The sequence below is a fragment of the Chiloscyllium punctatum genome, chromosome 9 (assembly GCF_047496795.1).
Source record: "Chiloscyllium punctatum isolate Juve2018m chromosome 9, sChiPun1.3, whole genome shotgun sequence".
Lineage (NCBI taxonomy): Eukaryota > Metazoa > Chordata > Chondrichthyes > Orectolobiformes > Hemiscylliidae > Chiloscyllium > Chiloscyllium punctatum.
In genome coordinates this window covers 34,302,674-34,328,278 of record NC_092747.1, presented here as the reverse complement: position 1 = coordinate 34,328,278, position 25,605 = coordinate 34,302,674, and the positions used below count along the sequence as shown (strand labels likewise).

The 25,605-nt window shown below is 39.9% G+C and overlaps 1 protein-coding gene across 1 annotated transcript in view; it reads left to right on the top strand.

The window, feature by feature from the left end:
- nbeaa (neurobeachin a) overlaps positions 1–25,605 on the top strand; it is a 913,644-nt gene that overhangs the window by 123,851 nt on the left and 764,188 nt on the right. The window contains exons 9-13 of the mRNA XM_072577218.1: positions 3,712–3,909; positions 8,633–8,766; positions 20,759–20,867; positions 21,463–21,615; positions 24,341–24,509. Of these exons, the coding sequence (XP_072433319.1) occupies positions 3,712–3,909; positions 8,633–8,766; positions 20,759–20,867; positions 21,463–21,615; positions 24,341–24,509 (763 nt within the window). The remainder of the gene's footprint in view (positions 1–3,711; positions 3,910–8,632; positions 8,767–20,758; positions 20,868–21,462; positions 21,616–24,340; positions 24,510–25,605) is intronic.

Below are 25,605 nucleotides of genomic sequence, written 5' to 3'. Positions count from 1 at the left end.
CAGACAGAGTGCTTTCGATGGCGCACTTATAAAAGTTGGCAAGGGTATTCGCCATCATGCCAAATTTCCTCAGCTGCCTGAGGAAGAAGAGACTTTGTTGGGCCTTTGTAACCAGTGCTTCCTCAAGAAGAGTCCAAGAAAGCTTGTGGATGACCACACTCAGGAGCTTGACACTCTCCACCTATTCCACCTCTATGCTGTTAATGTGTAGTGGGAGATGCGTAACATCCTTCCGAAAGTCTATAATGAGTTCCTTGGTTTTGCTGGCATTGAGAGCTAGGTTGTTCTAGTGCACCTTTTTTCCAGATCTTCCACCTCCCGTCTGTAGCCTGTTTTTTTTGCCATCTGAGATTCAACTGACTATGGTGGTGTCATCAGCGAACTTGTAAATGGCATTATTCTGGTATGTGGCAACGCAGTCATGGTCATAGGTCTACAGTGAGTACAGTAGGGGGCTGAGTACGCACCCCTGGGGGACTCCAGTGTTGAGTGTTAGTGAGAATGAAATATTGTCCCCAATCTTCACTGATTGTTGGCTGTGGGTCAGGAAACTGAGGATCCAGTTGCAGAGAGTGGAGCTTAGTCTGAGATCACCACTAAGTTTAGTAATCAGTCTTGAGAGGATAATGGTGATGAAGGCTGAACTGTAGTCAATGACTAGGATTCTTACGTAGCTGTTCTTGGTGTCAAGATATTCTATGGAGGAGTAAAGGGTAAGTGATATGGCATCTGATGCGGATCTGTTGGTCCGATAGGCAAATTGGAGTGGGTCAAAAGTAGAGGGGAGGCTGGAATTGATTAATGCTATGACCAGCTTTTCAAAGCACTTCATGACCACAGAAGTTTAGGCCATTGGGCGATAGTCATTGAGACATGCTGCATGAGCTGTCTCAGGCACAAAGATGATGTTGGCCCTCTTGAAACAGGCAGGAACAGTGGCCTGCTGAAGGGAGAGGTTAAAGATGTCCACTACTAATTCTCTAGTTCTGTTTCTACCTTTTGCTTTGAAGTCTTTGTTCCTACTGCTAATCTCAGTTCATTAGATTGTCCTTTCGTGTTTTATCCAATTGCATCCTTCCCCTGCTGATTGTTAATTCCAACTGTGTTCTTTCTCCCATTCCCATATCAGCTATCTTTAACCCAGTTTAAAATAGTTTTTGTTGTGGGCTAGCACTTCAAGCTCAGAATGAGATAAGACAATTTGAATGGAAGTACCAAAAAGTTCACTTGAGCTAAATTTAAAAATAGCGAAGTTGCAGAGTGAAAAAAAATGACCTTAATAGGTAGAAACACGTTAAGGAAAGGAGACTTTTTAAAAAATGGAGCGCAAGAAATTGCTAAACGAATATGTAATTTAAGTTTTGTAAATTGTCCAGACTTTCTGACATTTTCAGTGAATAATGCAATTAGAGGTTTATTCATTTAATAGGTATAACTCCATACATATTAATATTTGACTCTGAGTTTAGATTCTCTTTCTCTGCTCTTCCGATTTGCAACTTCCATCCTGCATGCATGATTCTATGTTTCGGCCTCATTCCCTCTTTAACATTTTAACATCCCTGTGTGTAAAAATGAAAACACTTGCATTTATAGAATGTCTTTCATGACAACTATATGTCTCAAAGTATTTTACAACCAGTAAAGTACTTTTGTAGTGTAGTCATTGAAGTAATGTAGGAAATGCGGCAGCTAATTTGCGCACAGCAGCTTCCTACAAATAGTATTGTGGTAATTGTTTTTGTAATGTCTATTGAGGGATAAATATTGGCCAGGACCCTGGAGAGAGCAATACCGGCCTCTCTCGAAGTATTGCCATCGGTAACCCAAGCAAGCAGATGGGGTCTTGATTTAATGTCGAATCTAAAAGACAGTACCACTCTTGGCACAGCACTACTTCATTACTACTCTGAAGTGTTATTATGCAGTGCGTGCCATCTATTATGTTATTTATATTACTTTCTTCTGATGCCTGCAAGAGATGGTCAGAATAGAGAAAATGTCTCGTTCTATGCATGCAATCAGCCTTTGGGATGTTTAATTGATAACATAAAGCAGTTGCATAAATTTGAAATGTTATGCTTATGCTTATGAGCAAGCCCTGGAGTGGTTCTTCATGACTGAAGCAAGAGTCACCAACTGAACCACCACTGACAACATTTTTAATCAACAGTAAATATGTGAATTTGATCAAAAATGCATATTTTATATTTGAAACAATTATTGATGGCCAATCATGTTTTTGTTTTCTCCCTTTTTCTCAGCACTGTTAGGACAACACTGGCAGGAGCAAAGACAGTTTAATATGGGGTTCTAGAGATGATGTGTGCTCTGATGTGTCCTGTAATTCACTGGGCTGAAAGATTTTATTTTTCTCCATGGAAGACTTATTTAAAATGATTACTAAGCTTATCTATCAACTTTCTGCCAAACAAGTCCAAGCCACCCAAATTTACTACATCCTAGTTCTTGGTTGTTTGCTTTCTTCCTGTCGTGTCCATTGCCCCTGTTTGCTCCCATTCAGGTTGTTGATTCAGCCTTGACATACATCACATCCTCAACTCCAGGCCATGTGTTCCTCACTCTTAATTTCTCTGATTATTTTTCCTTCCCTCATGTGTGAATGTTAATCCTCCTCCTTCCTGGCAAATCCCAACTCTTGGGCTGACAGTTGTTTTTCTTTTTTGCTCCTGTCATAATGGCTTCTGGACCTGCCAGTGCTGGTGAGGGCAGAAGCTCCAGATCTATTGCTCCTACTTTAAAGTAGCCAAAAAAAAATTAAGTCAATCAATCCAAGGAATGTGAAAGAAAACTGAAGCAAATATACATTTTGAAAGAGCACCAAGAGTTGGAGGGGGTGGAAGGGAGCTGCAAAAGGAGAGTTGCAGACTAAAAAATGAATTGTATGAGAAGCGTTGATAAGAAGTGGAACAAATAGAGCATCGGAAACAATTATTAAATAGCAAAGAACTTTTTATCAATTTATCCATGAAAATATTAGATCGTCAGCGAGCATGTGTTGCTCCTTTTAAAAAATGTTATTGTGACAGCAAAGTTGTAATTGATTTTCAGCATTTTGTGTGGATTATAGTAATAATGGAGCATGTTCGAATGTTATAGAGTGATGGGATTCGTAGTCATTAAGGAGTTCTTTTTAGCAAAAGGTTGGTAAGCAAGTTTTGTTCGTCAGATATAAAATCAAACTAAATAGAATGAACTTCGGTACATGTTCATCACAGCCAACTATCAACTGATTTCATGGTTGCTAATATTAATAGCCACTGAACACTCAGACAAGAAGATAACTTAACTTAATTGTTGCTACACAAAAATATTAAAAACTATACCAGACCAAAAATTCATTGTTATAAGTTGAATTTGTTTTACATTTTTCAAGGAAACAATATAGATTGTAAGCTTATATGGTATGTTTTTATACAGTATATAGAAATAATGCTATGAATAATTTTTGAATGCTATAATTGCACCATTTGTAAAGAATAGTTGCATAACTGACTTGTTTACATTTGGAAGAAATATTGCATTAAACAAGTTGTATGTATATTATTTGTTATGGTTCTAATGTCAAGTTTTACTAGATGTGATTTTTAAAAAAATTTATACAATTATGTAACATTTACAGGAATATTTTGTTAATATTGCAAAATATTTTAATTGTAGGAAAAAATAAATTAATGTATTATCTTTCAGAGTACCTTTAAGTTCAAATCGGAGAGTGACATCCACCTTGCAGAACATCATAAACAAGTTTTGTATGATGGGAAGCTGGCTAGTAGTATTGCCTTTACATATAATGCCAAAGCTACTGATGCACAGCTTTGCCTTGAGTCATCGCCAAAGGAAAACCCTTCAATTTTTGTACATTCTCCACATGCACTAATGCTGCAGGTTAGCATTAAAATCTTATGCTTATGTAATTTTGACAGACAACGCGCGAGAGAAAATCAGGTCTGGCAGCATCTATGGAGAGAGAAAAACAATGAACTTTTCAAGGCTAATAATTCTGTTCTTCAGAATACAAAGCTACTGAGTTTCTCCACTTCATTTTTATTTCCGATCTCTGACATTTACAGTACTTTGCTTTTATTTGATTTCTACTGATCGCTGATTTCCAAGTTAATTATTGAGTTTGACTGTGATGAGTTTTGTTATGCTATTTTCAAAATCACGTCACAAAAAGTTTGCTTTCCCTACTGTTATTTTATAATTTAACACATTTTGGAATGTTCCTGGTTTTCTTTGGAAATATGTAAATGTTGGGAAATTTCCTGTTGCTACTTTTCCAGTTTATTGGCCTGTGAGAATTATTTTACCACTTAGTTTTAACTTATCAGTAGTCAATTTATGATCAGGTAAATTGAAGCCATAAATTTTTTTTCTGGGAAATTATGCATTTGTCTCTATTATCTTTCTACTGAGGTCCAACATCTCATAAGCTCCTAGTGTGTGTTAATAACAGCACAGTATTGCTTTTGAGATGACAGCCTGCAAACCGTTTGCAAGGGCCCAATTTTGATCTTGCCTCTATGCTTTGCACCGTGTAGAAGCACTGATAGACCCCCAATATTCCCCTTCTATCCTCCCACATATTTATGCAAGTCAAGTTGATGTGGTTTGAGATAGAATTAATTTGTGTAGTATTTTTTATTAACAATGGCCTATAATTTGTCAAATATGCATATGAAATTTACTGCTGTTGGTGAACTTCATGTACAGCACCTAGACCTGCCAGTCAGTGTCCTGTTAATTCTCTGTCAAGAAATTACTTAAGTGTTCAGTGTCTTCCCAGTGTCGTAGAGACATACAGCACAGAAACAGGCCCTTCAGCCTAACTCATCCATGCCGACCAGGTTCCCTAAATTGAGCTAGTCTAATTTGCCTGTGTTTGGCCAATTTCCCCCTCAAACTTACCAATCCATGCACTCGTCCAAATGTCTTAAATGTTGTAACTGCACCCGCTTTTACCTCTGGCAGCTTGTTCTACATACGCACAACCCTCTATGTGAAGCCGTTGTCCCTAAGGTCCCTTTTTCAATCTTTCCCTTCTCATCTTTAAGCCTATACCCTCTGTCTGTGGACTCCCCTACCCCAGGGAGAAAAAGCCTTGGCTATTCACTTTATCTAAGCCCCTCATTATTTTATAAGGTCACCCTTCAGCCTCCTACGCTCTCGGGGATTGCGGGGGTGTTCAGCCTCTCCTTATAACTCAGACTTTGCAGCCTCAGTAATATCCTTGTAAATCTTTTTCGCACCCTTTCCAGTTTAATAATGTCCTTCCTATACCAGGGTGACCAGAATTGTATGGAGTAATCCAAATGTGGCCTTACCTATATCTTGTACAGCTGTAACATGACATCTCAACTCTTGTCCTGACTGATGAAGACGGGCATGCCAAACGCTGCCTTCACCACCTATCTGCCTGCAATGCCACTTTCAACGAACTATGTATCTGCACCCCTAGGTGTCTCTGCTCGACAACACTTTCCAGGGAACTACCATTAACTGTGTAAGAAACAAAAGCAGAAATTTCTGGATAAGCTCAGCAGGTCTGGCAGCATCTATGAAGACAAATCAAAGCTAACATTTCAGTTCCAGAGACGCTTCCTCAACTCTGGACCCGAAACGTTAACTCTGATTTTTCTCTATAGATGCTGCCAGACCTGCTGAGCTCTTTCAGCAATTTCTGCTTTTGTTTCTGACTTCCAGCATCAGCAGTTTTTTGGGTTTTTATTAACGGTGTAAGTTCTGCCCTACTTTGTCTTACCAAAATGTAATATCTTGCACTCATCTGAATTAAATTGAATTAAGGTTCCTGGGATTTATCTACCTTTACACATTTTAAGACTTCCAGCATCTCTTCTGTAATGTGTGGACTCTTTTCAAGGCATCACTATTTGTTTCCCCGAATTCTTGGCTTCCATGTCTTTCTTCACGGTAAATAATTATGCAAAACATTTGATTAGTACCTCGTTCATCTCCTGTGGTTCCACACATAGATGGCCACGTTGATCTTTAAGGAGCCCTAGTCTCTGTGAAACTTGAAAAGGTTGTGAAAAGGTTTGCAAGGATGCTGCCATTGGAGGATTTGAGCTACAGGCAGAGGCTGGGGATATTTTCCTTTGGTTGGAGGCTGCGGGTGACCTTTATAGAGGTTTATAAAATCATGAGGGACGTGGATAGGATAACCGGGCAAGGTCTTTTTTTTTTGGGTGGGCAAGTCCAGAACTAGAGGGCATAGATTTAGGGTGAGAGGGGGAAGATATAAAAGGGACCTAAGGGGCAACTTTTTCACGTAGAGGGTGGTACATTTATGGAAGTGGTGGAGGCTAGTACAATTGCAACATTTAAAAGGCATCTGGATGGGTAATTGAATAGGAAGGGTTTAAAGGGATATGGGCCAAGTGCTGGCAAATGGGGTTGATTAGTTGGGATATCTGGTCGCCATGGACGAGTTCGATTGAAGGGTCTGTTTCCGTGCTGTACATCTCTATGATTGTATGACTCTCACTTGTTATTCTTTTGCACATAATCTACTTATAGAATCTCTTTGGATTGTCCTTCACCTTATCTGTCCAAGATACTGCAGACCCCCTTTTTGCCCTCCTGAGTTCTCTCAAGTGTACTCTGCCACCCCCTGTACTAGCAGCTGCCAGTGCTTGACAGATGTCGCCTCCTTTTTCTTCACCAAAGCCTCAAATTCTCTTGTCATCCAGTGTTCCCTATTCCTGCAAGTCTTGCCCTTCACAGTAACAGGAACATGCTAGCCTGAACACACACTCTCTCGCTTTTGGAAACTCTCACTTTCTAGCCCTCCCTTTACCTGGAAACTGCCTCCTCCAATCAACTTCTGAAAGTTCCTGTTTAATACCATCAAAATTGGCCTTCGTCCAGTTTAAATCTTTCACTAGTGGACCAGCCCTATCCTGTTCTATAACTATTTAAAAACTAATAGAATTATAATCACTGGTGCCAAAGTGATCTCTTCTGACATCTCAGTCACATGCCCTGCCTTGTTTCCCAAGAGGAGTTTAAGTTTTGTCCCACTCTAGCAGAGTCACCTTTGTATTAATTGAGAATTTTTTCCTGAATGCATTTAACAAATCGTTCCCCATCCAAGCCCTTGACATTTTGGCAGCCCAGTCTATATTTGGAAAGTTAAAATCACCTATTACAGCCCTCCGTATTCTGACAGCTATCTGCAATCTCACTCTCTATTTACATCTCAATTTCTTGTTGACTATTGGGGGGCCTGCCTATAGTACAATTCCATCAAAGTGATCGCCACCTCCTTGTTTTTCAGTTCTGCCCATATAGCTTCACTGAACGATCCCTCAAGAATATCTGCTGTATGTACGCCATGCATTGATATCTCTGCTCCCCTCAGATCACTTCATGAGTGAATCCAGGGCTGACTGTGTGTACTTTGGCAGAATGTCTGATGGGAATCTTTTTGATAAATTTGCACTCCATTCATGCTGTCAGATCTGATTTGCACTGCAATAATATACATATGACTCTTAGCAAGGCTTCTGCTTAGGTGCCATAAATAAGACTGGCCACAAATTTAAAAGCCCATGGGATCCAAGGCAAAGAGGCGGGTTAAATCCAAAATTCACTTCAAGGCAAAATAAAGAATGATTGTTGATGGTTGCATTTTGTGACGGCAAGGCTGTTTCCAGACTGTTTGCACATAGCTTGATACTAGGCTCCTTTTTCAAGTATATATCAATGACATGGACTTGAATATAGGGGGTATGATTATCAAGTAAGTTATGATGAAAGATTTGACACACTAGCTTGTTTTCTTTGGAACAGAAATGCCCAAGTGGAGTCCTAATTCAGGTTCTTAAAATTGAGTGTAGGTAGCATGGTGGCAATGCTGAAAACAACAACTCACAACAAATACCTGAAAACTATTTCTGAGATATTTATGGCAGACTTTGCCTGACATGTATTAGTTTCTTTAACATTTCAGCCAAAGCTTTGCTATCTATAACTACCCTGTCCCCCATGGATTTCATTTGCTGTGTAATTTTGTGCAGATGGAAGGAATCTAATGTCAATGATGGACTAGTTAGAATATATGGGAAAGCTGTATTCTGCTTAGTTGAGGGTTGGGATCCATAAGCAGCAGGCAAGCATTTTAGTGTAAAAATAAGGTTAACGGTATTTTGAGGGGCAAGTATTTATTTTGCCAGGAAATGAATGGATCTGAAGCTCACTGTCTAAAAGGATGTTAGATGCACAAATCTCTCCTAACATGTAACATGTACTTGGATGCACAGTTGAAGTGTTGTAATTTACAAAGTTATGACCGAAAAGCTGGACAATTGGAGTAGGCTGGGTAGCTGCTTTTTGGCTAGTGTGCACAAGATGAGGTGAATAACTGCATTTCATGTTATAAATGTTTACGATTTCTTTGATTTATTCCTCCCAGAAATTCAGCATCTTGGCTCAGATTTGTGTGCCATCAAAAGGATGTGGTAATTGTGTCACTGTTTTTGCACAAGTAAGCTAGAATGTTTTAAGGTTTGATTATCTCAGAAATAAAATGTAGGGTGCATTGTTTTAGAAGAAATAATGTTTTTTGTTGTGTTCTACTTTGCTTTAGGATGTTAAAGCTATTGTGACTCACTCGATTCACAGTGCAATCCATTCTGTTGGTGGTATTCAGGTTCTTTTCCCACTTTTTGCGCAGTTGGACTGCCATCAGCCAAATGACAGTCAGTTAGAGACCACAGTTTGGTAAGTACTAGAATAAATTTGTGTCCGTACAAAGTGTCAGGTTGAAATGAAAGTTTTGGGAAAATGTCTTAATATCATGCTTTCTTCAAAGAAGTAGTATATTGTTTCAATATGAATCAATTAAATAATAGTAATTGGGGCTTTAAATCTATCAACTATTTCTTGATCATAGTCTTTTGGGGAAGTGACAGGAAATTCAGAAATACATGTCAGCAAAAGTTAGTAAACTACCTTTAAACCATGAAAGATTTCTAAGATTGTTCACAGGAGAGGTGGAAAACTAAATTTCATATAGAGCTGTTTTATTACGTATTAAGGTCGATGATCAAAAGATGGATTAAAGGAGGTAGGTTTTGAGGGCAACAGAGACCGTGAGTTTTGGAGAAGAATTCCAGAACTTAGGGCCTCAGCAGCTGAGGGCATTGCCACCAGTGGTGCAATGATTAAAATTCAGCATGCGCAGAAGCCAGAGTTGAAGCACAGATTTCTGAAGGGATTGTTGAACTTGAGATTAGAGAGAGGAAAAAAAACCATGGTCATAGAATGAGATGAGGGAAATAATTGAAATTTTAAAATTGATGTATTGCTTAACTGGGAGCTTATAGATCAGCAAGCATAGGTGATGGCTGTATGGGATTTTGTGCAAATTTGGATATAATTCACAGGTTTTGGATGATGTCAAGTTTACGGAGGGGGACGAAAGCACAATTGGTTAGGAAAGCAATGGAATGGTTACATCCAGAGGTAACAAACTATGGTGAACCAATGAGCTGAGGCAGTGGTGTGATCACTTCTGAAATAACTAAATTTAGATTTGTTGTACCTGACATACTACTTAGAGAATATTAAATTAGTTAAGGATTGCATCTGTTGTTCAATGCTTTTTGTCACTTTTTTTGTTTTGATTTTTTTTGTCATCATTGGATTGCCTTACAACATTCCTTAGCCAAGAAAGTGTCCTCAAAATGGAGTGCAACTTCGACTCATAAAGCTCATTTGGCCCCATGTTTAATGCTGGCTTATTCTTTGAGAAATACAAAAGCAATCCCAATGTCTCACATCCTCCTGCTTCAAATATTTATTTTGTTGTTTTCCTTTCCACCACACACTGTGACACACTTTCAAGGTGTAGCTAAACTAACATTTTGTACCAGTTTTGACCACAAGTTCACTTATTTTTTAAATAAACCTTCCGGTTAATACTAATCTTTGTATATCTCCTTATCTTTCTGCTGGGCGATGCTCAAAATGTGATGACCATATCTTGTTAATCAAGTGTTTAATTAAGGCTGGAAGTTGGGAGAGAAATAAAGCTGTGTTTATTTTAGGTGCCACCCAGCTTTTAATGCCAGTGTTCAGAATATCGTCTTGTGTCTACAGAAGGACATGAAATGGGTGTGGAAGGTCATATAAGTGTATACTAGATCAATAGCAGTGTTTCAAGAAGATGGCTCACCATCGCCTTCTCCAAAATAAGTAGGCAATGAGCAAGAAAAGCTGACTTTCCGAGTGAAGCTAACATCCATGAAATAATTAAAGAAAAGATGGTCCATCTAAGAATGACTGACTTAAGTAGAACAGAGCCTTGAGGAGCTGGCATCTATATCAATGAGCAGTACAGCATGGGTGGCAATCTCTAGATTGCTATGACAAATTGGCATAAAGTCAAGAAAATAAGAGGTTAAATTAGTAATGCAGACTTTTTTTTAAAAAGTAAAAGGCTTGTTAAACTAATGACAGAAATAAAGGTGATTGACCATTCCAGAATAACTAAGTGAACAATAATTAAAAAATGAATGTTCCAGAATTCAGAACATTTTGAAAAGACATAACATAATGGGCAAGGAGGAGGAATGGCCTTGGTTGTAACACTGCTACTGGAGAAGCTGCAGGACAGTTAATTTGATATTAGTTATTGCATATGGTTCAGCAACACCAACAGTGTGGGTTTGATTCCCATTCCCTCTGAGGTAGTTTTCAGAGCTTGCCTCCTAGCCCTGTTCCTATAGTGTTGGCAAATCATTAATGATTTAAAAGCTGAGAAGAGTACTGAGCCAAGAAAAAGCAGAAGCATAAGCATGACATGAGCCAAGGGCCTCCATCAGACAGAGCACACATGAATGAATGAATGAATGAGTTGTGAAGTAGTTGCTAAAATCATAACATGATTGAACAAGTCAGCATGGTTATATGAAAGGGATGTTGTTTTTAACAGTTGTAATTGTTTTTGCCTATGTAGGGTGGGAAAAGAGGAGCTAATAAATGTAGGCCTGAATCTTAGGTGTTTTTTGGCAAGTGTCCATTTTGTAAACTCATTGAGGATTTTCCTCTGCACTGCCTAGTGTAATTTCTCACCGCAACTTACCAAATTCACCATATTAATTACATAACTCAGCCCAAGGCACCCCTCCTGCCCAATTCTAGCTCCGTTGTATCACTCACCATTCATAGAAGCTTCCACTCACTGGGTATCCCTGATGCCCATGCCAAACTTAAAAGGATGCTGTGCACCACTGAGGAATAGTCTTAAAGGACAGACATTCTGAAGATGGAGAAGGGGAAAGAGGCAATGTAATTCTCTGACCATGTCCTGGTGAATGGAGTGGTCCAGAGGAAGGCAGTTCTCTTCATGGGGGACTGGCAGTTGAGGTGATGCCCTGGATTCTGGCAGCCTGTTTGGAAGTCACCAGCCTAGTCAATGCTGTCTGTGTGGTCTGGAGGAATGGCCAGCAATGCTGCAAGAAGATCTCTTTCTTTATCCAATCTCAAGGTAAGTGCCACACTCTTCTCTCAAACTTCAGACTCACCACAACTTTGTCACTGCACCCACCTCCCACAAAGTCTTATGTTCTATACTCACTATTGCATGCAGCATCTGCCGTCTTTCATATTCATTTTCTCCAAAATGTCCTAACCCTACTGCTGCATGACAGGGACTGCCTACTGACTTGCCAAGGATAATTCATCACCTTTTAGTAACCTGCAGCTGTGCTACCCACTTGCACCTCACTCCGTTCAACCCCCCCGCCTCAATTACAGGTGGAAACAGCCCAGATAAGGGCAGAAAGAGATAGGATAGGTGGAGGGCTACCAGGCATTAGGCCCCATATCCACCATAAGAAGAGAATTCTCTCCTTCACAGGAGAAGTCCATGATGCCAAAACATGCATGTCCTATCAATTGAGTAAGTATCAACTTTTATTTCACTGTCGTTCACACATTGATCCCACTTTGTGTTATTCTTTGCATGCCACTTCTTACCATTGGCTGTGTCAACTTCTTTCCCTCGAGTTTTGCAGATGCCGATGGAATGGCCACAATCCCAGTAAAGAATGGACAGCTCCACAGAAGCCGCCTCCTTCACCTTTTGAGGGAGAGCTCCAAGGTCTCAGGAAGTATAGGCAAGGTTGCATCGTGCATTCCACCACCAGCTCAGATACTGACATCTTGGTGGGAACATAATGTTTATAACGTTTGAGAGCCTAGGCTGATGAGCATATCATTGCGACAGCTCTGCAACTGATCGAAGAAGAAGAAAAATCTCAAGTTGCTGGCATTCAGAATACCGCCGGAGACCATCCACCTGCCAAGCCCCAGTCAGGACAGGACCCTATGGTTTTGGCAATCGGGAATTTTTCATCAGAATGCACAAAAGGGTAAAGGAACAGCAGGCAGGTATGTGGGAGGCAATGCTGTTCATTGCCCAGAGACTTCAGTCCTACAGTTACAATATGGAGATCCAGCTGCCTCAAGTACGTGATTGACGAGATACCTCCTAGGACAGTTTGCTGACCGACTTGAACATCCAGGCCTACTGCATTCAGAGTCTTCTTGGTATGTGCACACACCTGAACTCAAACACCCCAACCAGTGGTCCTCATGGCTGAATGTATGGCATCAGATGCCCCTTCCACACAAGGAGACTGGGCAGTACCTGGAGGCTCCCAACCAGAGGAGAACAACAAGTTTCTCAGAGGCTGCCTTTCAAAACACTCCAGAGGAGGCTTTCTCCTTCACTTTCCACCTCCCTGTCCCTCCCTGATCTGTGAAAGTTCAATTGAGGAGCAGACTCTTCTGGGGTTATCTAGCTAAACCACCAAGGCCAACAGGCTGCATTGCCTGTTTATTTGAATCTCTGTATCCCTGAGTGTAACAGCCATTATGATGCCTAAACATCATGTCCACACAGTGTACCATGGAGTGATATCTGTGCTGAGAACCTGCTGCAGCATGTAGAAACATGATGAACAAGGTACATATAGGACAAGGTTCAGCTAGCACCCTTTTGACCAAACATCGCAATTCTTTCTCTAACTTCTTTGTGCAAAAGTGTTGGTCTTGAATGACATAGTCAACAATGTCTGGGGCAGAGAGGAGTATTGTACTTGGACACAATGTGGTAGGGAGGCTGCAGGTAAGTTACCTGCACATTACAGGGTTCTGTTTGTAATGTGTTGCCCTCTAAACTGCTTCACCATTGATGGACCTGGTAGCCCCCTCCTTCACAAGTCAGGACACTTATCCCATCCATTCAGGATTTTGTTGTGGCCTTTTCTTCCCATTGCAGTTTTTATTTCCAGTGCAATGGAAGGCAGCAACAAACACATTTTGGGCAGTGATTTCTAGCCTCATTGTTTACATATGTTGCTGACATATGGTCTAATGTGCCATGCATAAAGACGTCCTCTCTCTTTGCTGAGGACTACTGACCAGCAAGGCAAACTGCTTGGTTCAGTGCTTGCGTGTATTGACAAGGTAGTGGTTCTGTGAGCATCCAGGTAAATGCTAAATGAGTGAGCACAAAGAGAGCAAGCTCACAGTCCTATGATGCAGCTTGAGATGCAACCTGATCCAATCCATGAGCTGAGTTCCTGTCGCTGTGTACAAAGTGTCATTATAGCAACGTTTTGATGCTAATTTCTAGTGCACTCTAAAATGGAAGTCTAAACTCCCTAAGCATTTGGCAAATGTATTGTAAAGGGCATGAAGATCCTGAGGTGTTGGCAATTATTAGATACTAATGTCTGTGGATGAGTGGTGCATGTGGGTGTTGCCCATGGATCATGTCCTGAAATCTTCTGCATAATGAGCAGCATGGAGGCTCTTCACAGTCTGCTGTGAGCTGAAATCACCAGATACCTGTTCTGACTTCCATGTCAAGACCATTTGGTGTCTAGTTTGCTTGAAGTGTAGTATGGCACAATGCTGTATATAAATGATGCAAGATGTACAATTAATAAGATCATCATTAACAAGTAATAGTCCACTTAATTGGCAACTCGCTGCTGCCTCAGAACAAACTCATCTTGACTCCTGGAAGTTACTTAAAAGATACAGCAAGTTGTTTTGGCCACTGGGCTTGCGCAATTCTGACACATTTTTTGCCATTGCACTCATTATTCAGATCTGTACAAAATTCCACTTGTGAAATATTTGATGAGGTGCCATATATAAGATGACTGGAGCAGTGGTAATGTTATTATAGAAGCATGGATGGAGGATTAGTTAATATACTTGAAGAGAATAGGCATAAATGAGACATCTTCAAGATGACAAGCTGTGATTGGTGGAATTTCAAAAGCATTGGTCACTTGGCTATTTTCAATTTGTATTAATGCTTTAGACCAAGGTCATGTATCCAAGATTGTTCTTGATTAAAAAGTTAGGCGGGAATGTAAGCTGTGAGGAGAATGCCAAGAGACTGCCCTGAGCGGTTCAGTGAGTGGTCAAGAAGGTGGTCGAGATAATGAGGATGTGTCACTTTGGTAATAAGAACAGAAAAACAATATTAAAGGCATGAAGCTTGTAAGTGTTGATGTTCATTTGGACTTGAATATAGATTAGATTGATTAGTGTGGAAACAGGCCCTTGGGCTCAACAAGTCCACACCGACCCGCCGAAGCATATACCACCTAGACCCATACTCCTACATTTACCCCTTCACCCAATACTACGGACAATTTAGCATGGCCAATTCACCTAACCTGCACGTTTTTTTGGATTGTGGGAGGAAACCGGAGCACCCGGAGGAAACCAACGCAGACACTGGGAGAATGTGCAAACTCCACACACAGTGTCGCCTGAGGCGGGAATTGAACCCGGGTCTCTGGTGCTGTGAGGCAGCAGTGCTAACCACTGTGCCACCCAGGCAAATGTCATGCTGTTCTAAGATGACCATAAGAGTTAGGGGCAGAAGTATACCATTTGGCCCATCTATTCAGCTGTGCCATGGCTGATTGATACTTCTCAACTCCACTTTCCTGCCTTTTTCTCCATAGCCCTGCATTCTTTTCCCTATTTAAAAAAAGGAATATTTATATACATAATGTGCCTACCACTCTTTTTTTGTAAAGAATTCTACTGATCCATTACCCTCTGAAAGAAGAAATTTCTACTCCTATCTATCTTAAATAGACAACCTTTTCTCAGATAGGTGAAAACTAGGTAAAATGAAGGACTTTTGCCCGATTTTCCTGCTCCTCGGATGCTGCCTGAACTGCTGTGCTTTTCCAGCACCACTCTAATCCAGAACCTTTACTCAGAGTTGCGTCCTCTGCTCATAGCCTCTCACAAGAGGAAACAACCTTTCTTCTTCTTCTTCTACCGTATCGAGCCCCTGACAAATCTTGTATATTTCAATATATATGTCTGTCATTCTTCTAAACTCTAGTGAGTACAAGCCCAACCTACTCCACCTCTATCCATGAGAAAATCCCTCCTTACCTGGAATCAACCTAGTGAATCTTTTCTGAACTGCTTCCAATGCCACTGTGTCTTTCCTCAGGTAATGGGACCAAAACTACTTAGTTAAACCACACCTGAAATACTAGTACCTCGGATAGTTTTAGCAAGACCTCCTTATTTTCGTACACCATTCCCTGTGAAATGAATACCAAGTCAATTGGTCTTTCCTATTACCCCTGACCTTGTATGACAGCTTTTATCCCCTGACAGTGACTTTGGAGCATTTGAGTCCAGGATCTCTCAAAGTATTGATGCCTCCTCTATCCTAACCTCTTAAATACATGTGCTGGCAGTCTCTCAGCTGATCACTGACAGTATGAAGTTAAGTGGCTTGGCTTTCCTTTTCTGTCTTCTCCCACTGACTGAGAAAGCTCCAGTTCTGGCATACCTCAAAAGAAAAAGGGAGAAATCATGTTGAGTTGATTTGTGTTCCGTGGAATCCAGTAAATGTTTGTGGCTTTAGTGATGCCACCTGCACATCGTTAATGTCTTGTCATTCTGTCTCCTCTATAGAAGATTAAATGTGTATGCAAACTTTCAATATCCTGCTGTCTGTTATTGTGCACTATGTTTTGCAATAAAGGGGGAAGCTAGTGAGTTCCTTTTAATATGTTTGGCTCTTCTGACTTCCACAGTTTAATGGTTGAAATATGAGAGTTATAATGGGTGAGGCTTGTAATAGTGTTAAATTTGTGATTGTGAAGGACAGCATATGAATACTGATTAAAGGTTGTAGATAAATAGTGACCACCTGCAAATTCTTTAACTGTTCCTGGATCAAAAAGATTTTACAAATAGATTAAGAGCAAGAGCGGAAATAGAGAGAAAGTAGGACCCCTTAAAGATTTACCAGGATGTTGCTGGGAATGGAGGGTTTGAGATCTAAAATAGACTTGAAAGACTGGGATGTTTTTCACTAGCGTGTAGGAGGCTGAGTGGTGACATTACTCGGGCTTTTTGCCCATCCCTAACCGCTGAGAGGGCGGTGAAGGAGTCACATGCATGCCAGGCTAGGTAAGGATCACCGATTTCCTTCCCCAAAGGAGATTAATGAACCAGATGGGTTTTTATGAGAAAATAATGTGGTCATCATTTTGATAGCTTTTTATTCTAGAGTTTTATTGATTTCAAATTTCACTATCTGCCATGGTGGAATTTAAACCTGTCAATTGAGACCATGAGCCTGGGGTTCTGGATTATTACTCCAGTGATATTAATGCTTCTCCACCATCTCCCCTTATGTACTATTAAACAAAGTATAAGTGAATCCATTACTTAAATCAAAATTATTGATTGAAAAATGATTCAACACTCTATATCTACTCCTGCATTGTGTCATTCCATGTGAATGTGATCTTCTGCTGAGAGTCCCCCTTTCATTTCAGAGTGGGAGGGGGATAAAGCATAGAAATGGGACTTTCAACCCACCATGTCTATGCCGACCAATGAATACCAAACTACATGAATCCCATTTACCTTCAGTTGTCCATAGCCGACTATGCCCAATCATTTTATGTACTCATCCAGATGTTTCTTCAATGTTGTGAGAGCACCCGCCTCCATGGTCTTCTCAGGAGCACACTTCATATTTGTATCATCCACTGGTGAAAAAATTCTTTCTCTAATCTTCTCTCAACCACTTGCTTCTCACTTTATACTTATGCCCTCTGGTCTTACATGCGTCTGCCATGGGGCAAGATTCTCATGATCTACTCAGCCTATACCCCTCATAATATTGTATAGCCTTCTCTGCTCTAAGGAAAATAATTCCAGCCTATCCAGTCTCTTCTCCTAACTGAAAATTTTCATACCAAGCAGTATCTTGGTGAATCTCCTCTGCAACTTTTCCAGTACAGTCACGTCCTTCTGACAATGTGGCAGCCAGTACTGCGTAAAGTATTCCATCTGTGGCCTGAGCAGTGGTCTATAAAATCGGAACAAGACTTCCTTGCTCCTGTGTTCAACATCCTAGCAAATGAAAGCAAGCATTCTTTATGCCTCCTTCACCACCCTGTCTACCTGTGCTGACACCTTAAGGGATCTATGGATTTGCACATTAAGGTTCATTTGTTCCTCCTTACTCCCTAGGGACTTTCCATTCAACTTCGTATGTCCTGCGCCTATTAAACCTCTCAAAATACATCACCCCACACTAACTGGGATTAAATTCCATCTGCTATTGCTCTGCCCAGTTCGCCAGCTGATTAATATTAGACTGTAGCTGAAACCATCTTCTCCTGTATCAAAAGCACCACAAAGTTTTGTGTCATCTGTAAATTTACTAATTAAAACTTCTACATTCAAATCCAAGTCATTAATGTAAATAGTAAACAGCAAGGGTCCTAGCACTGCAGTGTAAGCCCAGCAAAGTAATCACCCTTTTTGTTTTATGTCTAACCTCTACCCAGACAGCTTCTTTTGAAGAGCCTTCTACAACATCTTCCCTCATTACTGCAGTGATGGTTTTCTTTATCAGTATTAAAATGACTCCCCTCTTGTCTCCGCCCTCCACCCCCCAAACCCCACACCCTTCAATTCCACCTGCAACTTTTGTACCATGCAAAATTGAACTGCTACCTTCTTTGTTTGGCCTGTGTTCCCTGCTTCCAGCTGTGCTTAATGTAAAGAAGCAATCACACTCGGTCACTTCTGTCTGAAAGCAACAAGATTGTGTATACGCCTTTAAATCATTTTTTAAAAAAACTTTCAGAATCTGCAAAACCTTGCAGACTATTGAAACTTTTAGCAAGCTTTGAAAAGCTTCCTAAAAAAATTCAAGCAACAAGTGGCAGAAAATAACTCTGTTACTAAGTAATAATTTGTAAGTAGTTGACTTTGCATAATGGAGCCTGGGAGGGTAGGATACTAGGTAAGTAGGGTGGCAGCTGAAGACTGGGTAGAATGTCAGGTTGGGGGTTCTGGGATATGTCCAGTCCTTGGGGGTGTTTTGGTCAGGATCTTCAAGGAGTTGTAGTTGATGTGTGAGGTGGGTATGGACTTGTTGAATAGCACCTCAGTTGTTGGACTATTTCATTGCCTAATGTTTCCTGAATAACTATTTTACTTGATTACCTAGGAATCCTCTGAAGTCTCTGATTTAAATGGAGACTTTCAGGGGATTTCAGGGATGAAGGGAACTGCCCAGCAGAAATTTCAATTTCCTGGGCAGTTCTTTCAGTGCATGCGAGGGTCCTGGCATCATGACTGCCAGCAGAACAGTCTGATCCAAAAGTCTGATAAATGTATTTGCACAACTCCCTTCAAATTTTGGCATTCCAAGTTGCAATTGCATTTAAATTACTATGCATACATTTTTTGATTCTTTGCAAAGTAAAGCACTTAGTTACACAACATTAGAAACTTATGCCAAAATATTCTGATTAGCAGATAGTTTTGGAGCAATGCAATTTCCCTGCCTTTGGAACTCTCCAATTTTTTTTAAAGCCAGATCTTTCTACGTATTCCACTTCGATGAGGTTAGTAGTTAGCCTGGAAAAGGCAAGTGATCAAAAACCTAGTCTAACTTTCGTAAAGCTAATCAATAGACTCTCCAAGTCACTAAACATGCCTGACTGTGCCTCCTGATTTAACACAGTGCCCTCTTGGACCTCTGACAACCACAACTATCTGACAGTCCCATTGCTGCTGGCCTAAGCCCCGATTCTTGCTTGCCTGCTGGCTATGCCACTCCCCTTGGCCACTGTCAGCTCCGACTCCAGTGCCAGCCCAATATCCTTACCCCCCCCCCCCACAGACCTGACATCCTTCTGCCTGCTATTCTTCATCACTTTGCTGGTAGTCTACCTACCTGCCAACCAAATCCCTTAAACAAGTGCCACCTGAACACTCGTGTCTAATGAATTCACTGTTTCATAGTTGTTGTCACAGAGATTGGCTGTGCTATTGGACAGTTAAGTCTCAGAAGACTGACACTGACTGCTGCTAAAGGGGCCATGGTTTGCTTTCTCCCAACAATCAAGCAAGACTGGAAAATTGTGTTCGTTCTATGAATGTTGTGCATTTCTGGAGCGGTAGGATCAGAATTCAGAGCTAGTAATCACAGGATTGGGAAAAAAATAGGAGCAGAGTGGCAATGTGACTATGAATGCCATTCTTCGGGATATCCGGGCCATAATTTTAGCTGTTTTCACTTATGTTGTGACGTGAAGGGTTTCTGCAGTATCACCTGATGTGATTGTTGTAGCTAACTCACTTTCTTTTGAGATTGCTTTTTTTGTTTATTTTCATCACACTCTTCCCATAGTGAATTGCTAATAGAATTTATCTTTTGAACATCTTGCCAAAGGTGGTATGAAAATGGCATATTTAACATCACAATTTAGCTAATTTGCCTTTATGCCTTCACCCACAGCGCAGAAATGCAGGTGGTTCTGGTATAATGTGTGTTTCGGCAGCATGATTCGTCTATAACATGGTTGAAAAATTAGTAATCAGTATTTTCGAGAATAGTTCTGTTCACAGCAGCTTGATTCCAGGGCGGATTGGTTCACGCACTTCATTCTATGCTCATGCTGATGTCTGGGCTGTTCTGCGCATGTGCCGATGTCTGTGCCATTTGGAGCCTGCACGATGTTGGCACCGGCCTTCGTGATGTCCTGCGCATGCGCTGATGTCCGCGCTGAAGTCTCCACACCCATACTGCGCATGTCAGCGCTGGTCTTCGTGACAATACTGCGCATGCGCTGATGTCAGCTGCTGCCGCAGCATCTTTCTGTGAGAAGTACTGTACTGAGAGGAGCTTTGTTATATTTTTAAAGTGTATTGTGTTAAGTTTACTTTTGTTTCATTAATAAATATCATTTCAACCTTTTATTTAGGCTGTGCTATGCTTTTGTGTTAGACTTTTAGCTGATATTTGAGTAATTGTGCGTGATATTTTTTTGCTAGTCTGCCCCAAGCTCACTTTTCTCAGCCTCCGTTCTTTTTATTAAGCGATGTTTCGCTGGAATGCAACTACGGCATTCTAGGAGAACTACCTGTGTATAAACTCAGCTTTTGTATTTCTGCTGCTCATAAGTGTGCGATTCACTTGGTGGTAATTATCGAATTTAAGTGCCAAATTCTTTGTGGAAACGGTGGAAGATCTCCCATAGTGATTTTAAAATTAATTTCAATAATTTTGTTCCTAAAGCAATCAATGTCAAGCAAGAGCATATGTTGAACTATGTATGAATGCAAAAAAAAAGCAACAGTATTTCTTTGAAATTTCTCCTTTTTTTTTGTGCAGTGCAACCCTTCTAGCCTTTCTAGTTGAGCTACTAAAGAGTTCAGTGGCCATGCAAGAGCAAATGTTGGGTGGAAAAGGTTTCTTGGTAATTGGCTACCTCTTAGAAAAGGTAAGTTTTCAAGAAACAAAAGAAATCTTCATTTAAAAGCAAAAGTATATCTGGTTGAACTTGATAAATTAAGCTAAATTGATGCTTTTTTTGTGATATTCAGACAAGAGGATACATAACAATATTTCAACTTTGACAGTTAATTATTTACAAAAGTAACTAATTTGAAAAAGTTGAGTTCTGATTTTTTGAAGTAATTTTGAATAATATTGAATGAAAACGTATATTATTTCAATAATAGTAGTGATATTCAATAGAATTTAAAACCTATTCCAAGTATTTTTGTAGGAGAGCTATGGCAATGCTCCTTTCTTTAAGGATTAAACAAAATCTTTTCAAAACATGGTAGACAAATTTTGTATTTTCACATGTTGATGTAATAGCTAAATATTTGCTGCTGAATAAGATTGTCTTAATGTGTAGATATTGTCAAGATAGTTATGTTGAATGGCATAGCAGTGGAAAATTTTCACATTGACCCAAATCATGATGTTTCAAAAGGTTACAATTTATGTTCAGGAGGTAATGATTATGATTTTAAAAGCAGATTCAATCATTTATTATATCTTCTGGTTTTTCTTCTTTCTGCATAAAGTCATCCAGAGTTCATATTACACGAGCTGTCCTGGAGCAGTTTTTGTCCTTTGCTAAATATCTGGATGGTTTGACCCACGGAGCACCTTTATTAAAACAGTTGTGTGATCACATCCTGTTTAATCCTGCAATCTGGATTCATACCCCTGCAAAGGTATGTTTTTTTATAAATATTTGGAAACTTTGTATTTGCAGAGAAATGCTTTCTTTTGTCTGTTTTTTAAAAACTTGTGATTAATAGTCGGTAAAACTTCCTTGAATCACTGCATGGAGAAATTGATTGCTTGTTGAGTTTTAGACTTGAGACCTCAGCTCTCTAGTTTGTCATGTGTGAGCCTTAACACAGAGTTGTCAGACTGTGTTAAGAGGTCCAAATATGAAATAATACATTTTGGGCAAGGAACCACTTAATCAGGATAATTTATTAAGCAACAGAAGTTACATTTAAAAAATCAAGGCAATCTGTTTATGGGAGAAAGTGAGGACTGCAGATACTGGAGATCAGAGCTGAAAATGTGTTGCTGGAAAAGCACAGCAGGTCAGGCAGCATCCAAGGAGCAGGAGAATCGACGTTTCGGGCATGAGCCCTTCTTCAGGAATCTGTTTATGGTTCAGATGGTCCTTTCTTCCCACTGTCTGTAGTAGTACAAGGCTTGCAACTCCTTTTTCTCTGGTTTGTCCCTACATTCCTTTATATTTATGCAACAAACCTCTTCAGCTTTTTTTTAAATTTAGGGGTGCTTCCTGTGTTCTGATGTACTTGTCCGCTCTGACTGAGGCATGCATATCACTGAATTGATCAAACTTGTTACTTTATGTGTCAGTGCTTTTATTAATTGTGGTCATGACCCTGAGCATGTAACAAAAAGCATATCCTTGTACACAGTCCATTGTTAACTCTTGCCTGCATTAGCAGTAAAGTGATAGAAGGTGTTATCAAGTGCTATCAAGCAGCTACTTGCTCACACATCTTGAGTTCTGCCAAGGCCACTTAGCTCCTTACCTCATTACTGCTTTGGTTGAAACATGAATAAAATACCTAAATTCCAAAGATGAGGGAAGTGTGACTGCCGTTTACATTAAGGCTGCATTTAATGGAGTGTGACATCAAGGAGCCCAAGTAAAACTGGACTTCACAGGAACCGGGGGGTGGGGGAGAGGGTGCTGCCCACTGGTTGGAGTCATAACAGGCTCAAAGGAAGATGGTTGTGATTGTTGGAGGTCAGAAATCTCAGTTCCATGACATCTCTGCAGAACCTCCTCCCCACTGGAATTGTGGGTCTACCTACTGAACATGGACTGCAGCAATTCAAGAAGGCAGCTCGCCACCATCCTCCCCAAGGATAACTAGTATGGCAATAAGTGCTGATCTTGCAGTGATGCCCACATCCTATAAATAAAAAAAAATTCTCATCCATAGTTTCATTCCTCTATCTTCATACCTTGTACTAACCTTAGAAACGATGACTCCAACTCCAGCTTTTTATCCATCCCCTCACGTCTTGTGTTTTAGTATCTATTCCTTCAACCATCTCAGCAATAAGCTCTGGCATTCCTCCTTCAATCACTCATCCCACCCTAGTGCTTCTCCTTTTTAATTGCTCCTTAAAATGTACCTCTGTTATAAAGCTTTTCAACAATTAAATGTAATTAAGTGTATCTGTCTTTACCGAGGTGCTAATTTTTAACTGCCTATGATCCAGTGAAGCACGTTGCAATCTTTCACTACTAAAGGAATTATGCAAATGCATATAAATATGCAAGGATATTTTCAAGCAGAAATAAAGAACAAAGATGCTGGAAATTGATGATAGGTCTTTATGAGAGAAACAGCTTCAGATTGATAAAAGTATTTATCAGAACTGACAAAAGTTAGCAATAGGATAGATTTAAGTGTTTGAAAGGAGGCAAAATGAGAGAGAGCAAAAAGAGAAGGCCTGTTAAAGATTGGAAATCAGGAGTTTTTTTTTAAAACTCTAGGGTTGGTAGTGAAAACCAAAGGTAAAAGTAATTGAATCAGTCAAGAAACAAAATCTATGGTCACCACATTTCAGGATATGGAAGTTTTAGTGAGGGTGCGAAAGAAGTTTACCAGGATGTTGCCTTGATTTGAATGTAGTAGCTGTAAGGAGAGGTTGGATAAACTTGGATGGTTTTCGCTAGTATTGTAAACTCAGAGGTGAACTGACAGAAGTATATAAAATCATGAGAGGTGTGGATAGGGTCCATAGTCAGTCTTTTTCCTAAGTTGGAAATGTCAAATATGAGGGGGCAAAGAGTTAATGTGGAAGTGAAGAAGTTTAAAAGGAGATATGCGATGAAACTTTTTACATAGATGGCACCTGGAATATGCTGCCAAGGGAGATGGTAGAAGCAGATACGATAGCAATGTTTTAAGAAGCATTTAGACACATACACAGGCAGGAAATAGAAGGATAGGGACCATGAGCAGGCAGAGTGGATTAGTTTAGAATGGTATCGTCGGCACAGACAGGGTGGACCGAATGGCCTGTTCCTGTGCTGTACTGTTCTACATTCTAGAGAAACTGCAGAAGACATGATCACTCGTAGCTGCTGCCCAAAAGTTACTAAAAAGGAAACCTGCGAGTAGAGCCAAAATTTGCAAATTGAATGAAACTGAATGAGGGCAAAACATAGATTTACATTGTTGAAATTAATGTTGAACCCAGAAAGCTGCAAAATACCTGATCGACACATGAGGTACTGATCCTTTAACTTGGGTTGAACCTCTTTGAAATACTACACAAGGCTGAGAACATAGGCATCAAAGTAGGAGTAAAAATGGAGAGTAAAGTTTTATCTGTCATTTTAATCCCATACCAACAGTTGTAAAATAACCTTTTATGTTTAATTTCCAGGTGCAGCTTTCACTTTATACTTACTTGTCTGCTGAATTCATTGGCACTGCTACTATATATAGTACAATACGTAGAGTAGGCACTGTGCTGCAACTAATGCATACTCTCAAATATTACTACTGGGTAATTAATCCATCTGATTGCAGTGGCATATCTTCCAAAGGACAAGGTAAGAATCATATGAAACTTTTTTATGAACATTACAGTCATTGCAGTAAACCGAAATGTTTCATTTGCTTCTCCAAAATTCTTATACTGTTGGTTCCAACTGAACATACTTGATCACACTCTCTTATTTGGATCAACAATTGGAATGTACTTAATGAAACAGCTATGAAGTGCAACTTAGATTTACTTTCAACATAATGAAAGATATTTTAACATCAATAAGAGAGTTTCCTGTAAACGCAAGTAAATGTTGATATGGAAAATTTACTTTTTTAAAAAAATCATCTGAAGTGTGTGAACATAGGAAGTGGAGTAGTCCATTTAGCCCTTGAACCTCTTTTGCAATGAAAGTTTATATTAACAAAATTGAGTTACTAATATTTTTATGAAATGAATCTGACTTGCATCAATTTAGTCGGAATACTTGTAGTGAAAATGCCAAAGAAACCTAATATTAAAATATTTCTATTGTCACTGTTTTTCTGTTAATTAAGTTCTCAGCAAAGTCTTTATTACTCGAGGTCCAATGATTCTAATACTTTTGGGCAGTCTGTGACTTTGCGCCATTTGTAAACTTGTGTTCATCCAGACCTCTGTTGCTTTAAGCTGAACATGCTCCATGCCCATCACATTGTTTCTGGTGTATGTTTGGTTCCCTTTCTGGCAATGCTTTGATTTTTGAATTTTTATTCTTGTTTTCAAATCTTCCATGGCTTGTACTCACTGCTTTTATAACATCCTAAAACTGTTTAAGATCTCTGCAATCCTTCAGTTCTGGCCTCTTGCATATTCTGACTTTTCATGTTCCACAATTGGTGGCTGACCTGCAGAGCTTAATGTTTGAAATGTCTTCCCTAATCCTCCATGCCTGTTTGCATTTTCTCCTTCCTTTAAGATGCTTCTTTGACCAAGTGCTTGGTCACCTGTTCGAACATCTCCTTGTGTGGCTTGATGTCAAGTTTTGTTTGATAATGCTCATGAAGCACTATATATATTCTTCAATGGAATCTGGTCTTCACGGCACAGGTGTTGCCCATCCCTAATTACCACAACTGAAAAGTTTGCTAGGCCTTTCCAGAGGACATTTGAGTCAACCA